Source organism: Sphaeroforma arctica (genome assembly GCF_001186125.1).
Source record: "Sphaeroforma arctica JP610 unplaced genomic scaffold supercont1.224, whole genome shotgun sequence".
NCBI classification, from domain to species: Eukaryota; class Ichthyosporea; order Ichthyophonida; genus Sphaeroforma; species Sphaeroforma arctica.
This window is the reverse complement of record NW_014040334.1, coordinates 100,175-103,788: the sequence shown is the minus strand read 5'-3', so window position 1 is coordinate 103,788 and position 3,614 is coordinate 100,175. Positions and strand designations below refer to the sequence as shown.

Below are 3,614 nucleotides of genomic sequence, written 5' to 3'. Positions count from 1 at the left end.
TATGTATACATACATATTTGTTTAAGATATAATACGTGAGTGCTTGCGTATGGAGTTGGACTGAATTTCACACTCAACTAGTGGCTTGCTCACACTCCTATCCAGAAGTTTGCATATTTAGGCCACCGTACGATCCGAGAACTTCCCTGTGGTTCCGAGTTCCTTTATATATTATCATACTACATACCACCACTGCAAAGATCAACTCACTCAGCTATACAAAAACATTATCATATATTCATCTACGATTGTATTCATATATTCAGATAGTGATTTCAATCGTATTGCTACTTTACCCACTCACATACGCTACTTGCAATGGCTTGCAGAGCCGGGTTCGCAGGGCTGTGGGTTTATAAAGCTTGGGTGTCGGTCCCGATGTGTTGCCAAGACAGCCATGTGCCATACAGGCCACCCCAGATTCATTGCGCCGGAGTACCATAGTCTAGGTAGGTGCACCTATAGTGTGCCGTGATATACCTCTGAACAAATGTGATATTATCATATACTTTGTAGTGGTATAGGGTGTGTGTATACGCTATGAGAGCCTGTGCCAGACGTGCATGTACAGCTAATCACTGTACACGGCTCGATAGAAGATAGTCTCGAACCTGTGGCTGTCTACTAGAGGTTCACAAGTATCCGAACACACACATTAACGAGGGGAGAGTGTGTGTTGTAACCTATGTTATCATTCATACGAGAGAAAAACGGTTCATAGACATCAACTCACCCATGCAACATAGCTACTACGATGCTATTGGATATGCACACACAGTTTGTTTTGTTGGCAAGCGTCCGAGCCAGAAAAGTACTTGAGTAATTTATCACCACACATTGTCGTGCTATATGTAGCGTCGGACGATACGTTTCCCGTGTGGATCGAACGCGTTGACGGAAAAAATGGGATTTTAAAAGCTGTGCTCAAGTTTTGCGGAAGGGATGACGATAGCGGCCACACTGTGCTGTGGGAGAACGGGTATGAGTGTATTCGCACCAACACGTGTGGTTAAGTTTAGTTCACTTTACTTTCACCACCACTCAGCTCGGCATGTGTGTGCGATGATAGCTGATCCGTGTACGGGTACGAGTGTAGGTACTCAAGTATGTGGTTAAGTTTTACTACTGTTGCTATCATTCCTCATTTCTGCATGGGTGTACATTATTTGCCTGATCTGTATACGTAGACATGTAGAAGCGCCTGTATGTGTAATATAGTTAGAAAAGTTTCTGTATGTCTATACGTCATTTATGGAACAACTTCTGTTTAGAGAGAGAGTATAAGACTATTGTATACGTATGTGATTAGTTATAGTTGCGCACATGTGCACGCCTTTAAATATGTAAACCATCCTCCATCCGCTGCTGCAAACATCACATGGACAATAATTTGGCATGGTTTGAATGCCTAGCAATAGAATCGGAGAGATATACAAGGAAGTCCTATGCGAGTAAACACACGTACAGGTGCATACCATATTGAGGGACGCACAAGTACACACATCTCAATACGTATCTGACTTACAATTCACTGATATGAACATCACAGGGACAATGGGCCACGCATGGTGCAAATGCCCAATACCAGAAAAGGGGACAAGGGCGAGAGAGCCCTGTGCCTGGCACGCCTGGGTGGGGGAACCTCTATGAACCAGGGCACCACTGCATTAGTGCAAATCCACGATAGCCTGGATCATGATATGGTGCAGTTTGGCGAGACAAGGTAGGCGCGTCCCCGGTGTAGCGATGATTGTACCGTGTGTATATACATGCAACTATGTCTGAGTCAGGAATCGCCTGCAACTATAGACGCCACTGTCTTGGCTTCTATCCATTGCGGTCTCGATCATGTTATTGTGTAGTTTTTCCGAGGCAATTTATGTGAGCTTCTACGTGTACGTGGATCATGTACGTGGGTATGTAGGCCAATACGTCTTGAAGCTATGGACACCACTACTGTGGCTCATATCCATGACTGAATCGATCACGAATATGTGCAGTTTGGCACCCCTCTGTCTGGTCATCAATGTAAAATGTGTGTGTATATGCTGCCATACCTCAATCATCAGAACCATAGACACAAACTGCCTCGGCTCATAACCTTGACACACTAGACCATAGCATTGTGCAGTCTAACGGGATAAGGTATGGGCGTTGCCTCATTGTTCATGGTTTATGCATACGTGTATAATTAGTAAGATATATAATATACTCTCTTATCGTTTGCGTTATCGTATTGCCACGTCTGAGTGGGGGGTGTACCATAGAGTGCGGGCCCATCGCTGAAAAAGGGCGCAATCTTAGCAGATATATATATATATATATATATCAGGCTGGCTGTGTGAAATCGAAACGACGCTGCCGATGAGCGCTCACTAGACACGCAGCTATACGATAGACACGCCCGGCACATATCTTTTGCTGTACATATACTATTGTCAATACTACCTTCGTTATGAAGGTCTCGATGGGTTTAGCATCAATGACTATATTTTAAATACTCCAGGCTGTTAGCATACGATAGGCACGTTCAATAAACATACTATTAAACGTCTCTTCCGCTTAACATATACCAAATGACACGTCTCTTTCAGTATGAAGATCCCGATGAATTGATTATCAATACCTACATCTACCTACATCTCTACCATAAAAGGCTGACTGCGCGCGAATCAGATGCGACTCTGAGGATAAGCGTGCACAGGATACGCAGGGATTCCACGGAGACACCCAACACACATTCTATAGATAAGGAGAAAGTGGAGACACTTAACACACATGCCACAGATAAGGAGAAAGCGGAGACACGTAAAACACATGCCACAGATAAGGAGAAAAAGAAGACACCCAACGAGCCATCTCGGCGACCTTTAAACGTTACCATCGTGCATAGTGGTGGTAACGCGCTCTCTAGTATCGACTTCCAGGTATGGTATGTGTGTGCTTGACGAGATATCCCACAAGTGTGGGGGGGGGTCTTTGGGTCTTATGAGTGCACGTGCAGCGCTATTTATAGTTATAGCTCTGGGTACTCATACGAGTTCCTTAGCTTGTAGACAGTCTATTTCATTTGGGTCTGATGAATGCACTTGCAGCGCTATTTATAGTTATAGCTCTGGGTACTCACACGAGTTCCTTAACTTGTAGACAGTCTATTTCATATGGGTCTGGTGAGTGCACGTGCAGCGTTATTTATAATTACAGCTCTGGGTTTTAATACGAGTTCTTTAGCTTGTAGTCAGTCTGTGGATGGTGGAAAATCCCGAATCTGCCGCCCAAGAAGTCTTCACGCAGTGTATGTGCTGATATCAGGTTTAGGGGTTTTTTCTCGGGAACGGCAGCTTAATGTACTCCAACCTAATTCCGAACGGACCATTTATTACCCAAATATTGCAGCCTATCTTCCCATACGAAATTGAGTGGACTAGCCTCGAAGAAGACACAGTGGAGGTGGAGATACCCTTGCTCAGCAAGAACCTGAACCTGTTCAACGTGACCATTGCACTGCACTTGCTGGTGAATGACAAGTATGGCGCATGTACCTTAGGTGTACATGAGGTCTTGAGCGGATGTGTTATCGGCTGCTTTTCACCGGAACGCTATAAACATATATA

The 3,614-nt window shown here is 44.4% G+C and overlaps 1 protein-coding gene across 1 annotated transcript; it reads left to right on the top strand.

Moving 5' to 3' along the window:
- Positions 1–328: 328 nt before the first annotated feature.
- Positions 329–3,524, top strand: SARC_04150 (hypothetical protein; the record flags this gene model as incomplete). The annotated part of the gene is made up of 5 exons (XM_014302042.1): positions 329–449; positions 856–979; positions 1,550–1,723; positions 2,657–2,932; positions 3,446–3,524. Exons 1-5 carry the CDS (start codon positions 398–400, stop codon positions 3,522–3,524), a joined length of 705 nt encoding a protein of 234 aa, XP_014157517.1. The 5' UTR covers positions 329–397.
- Positions 3,525–3,614: the final 90 nt, after the last annotated feature.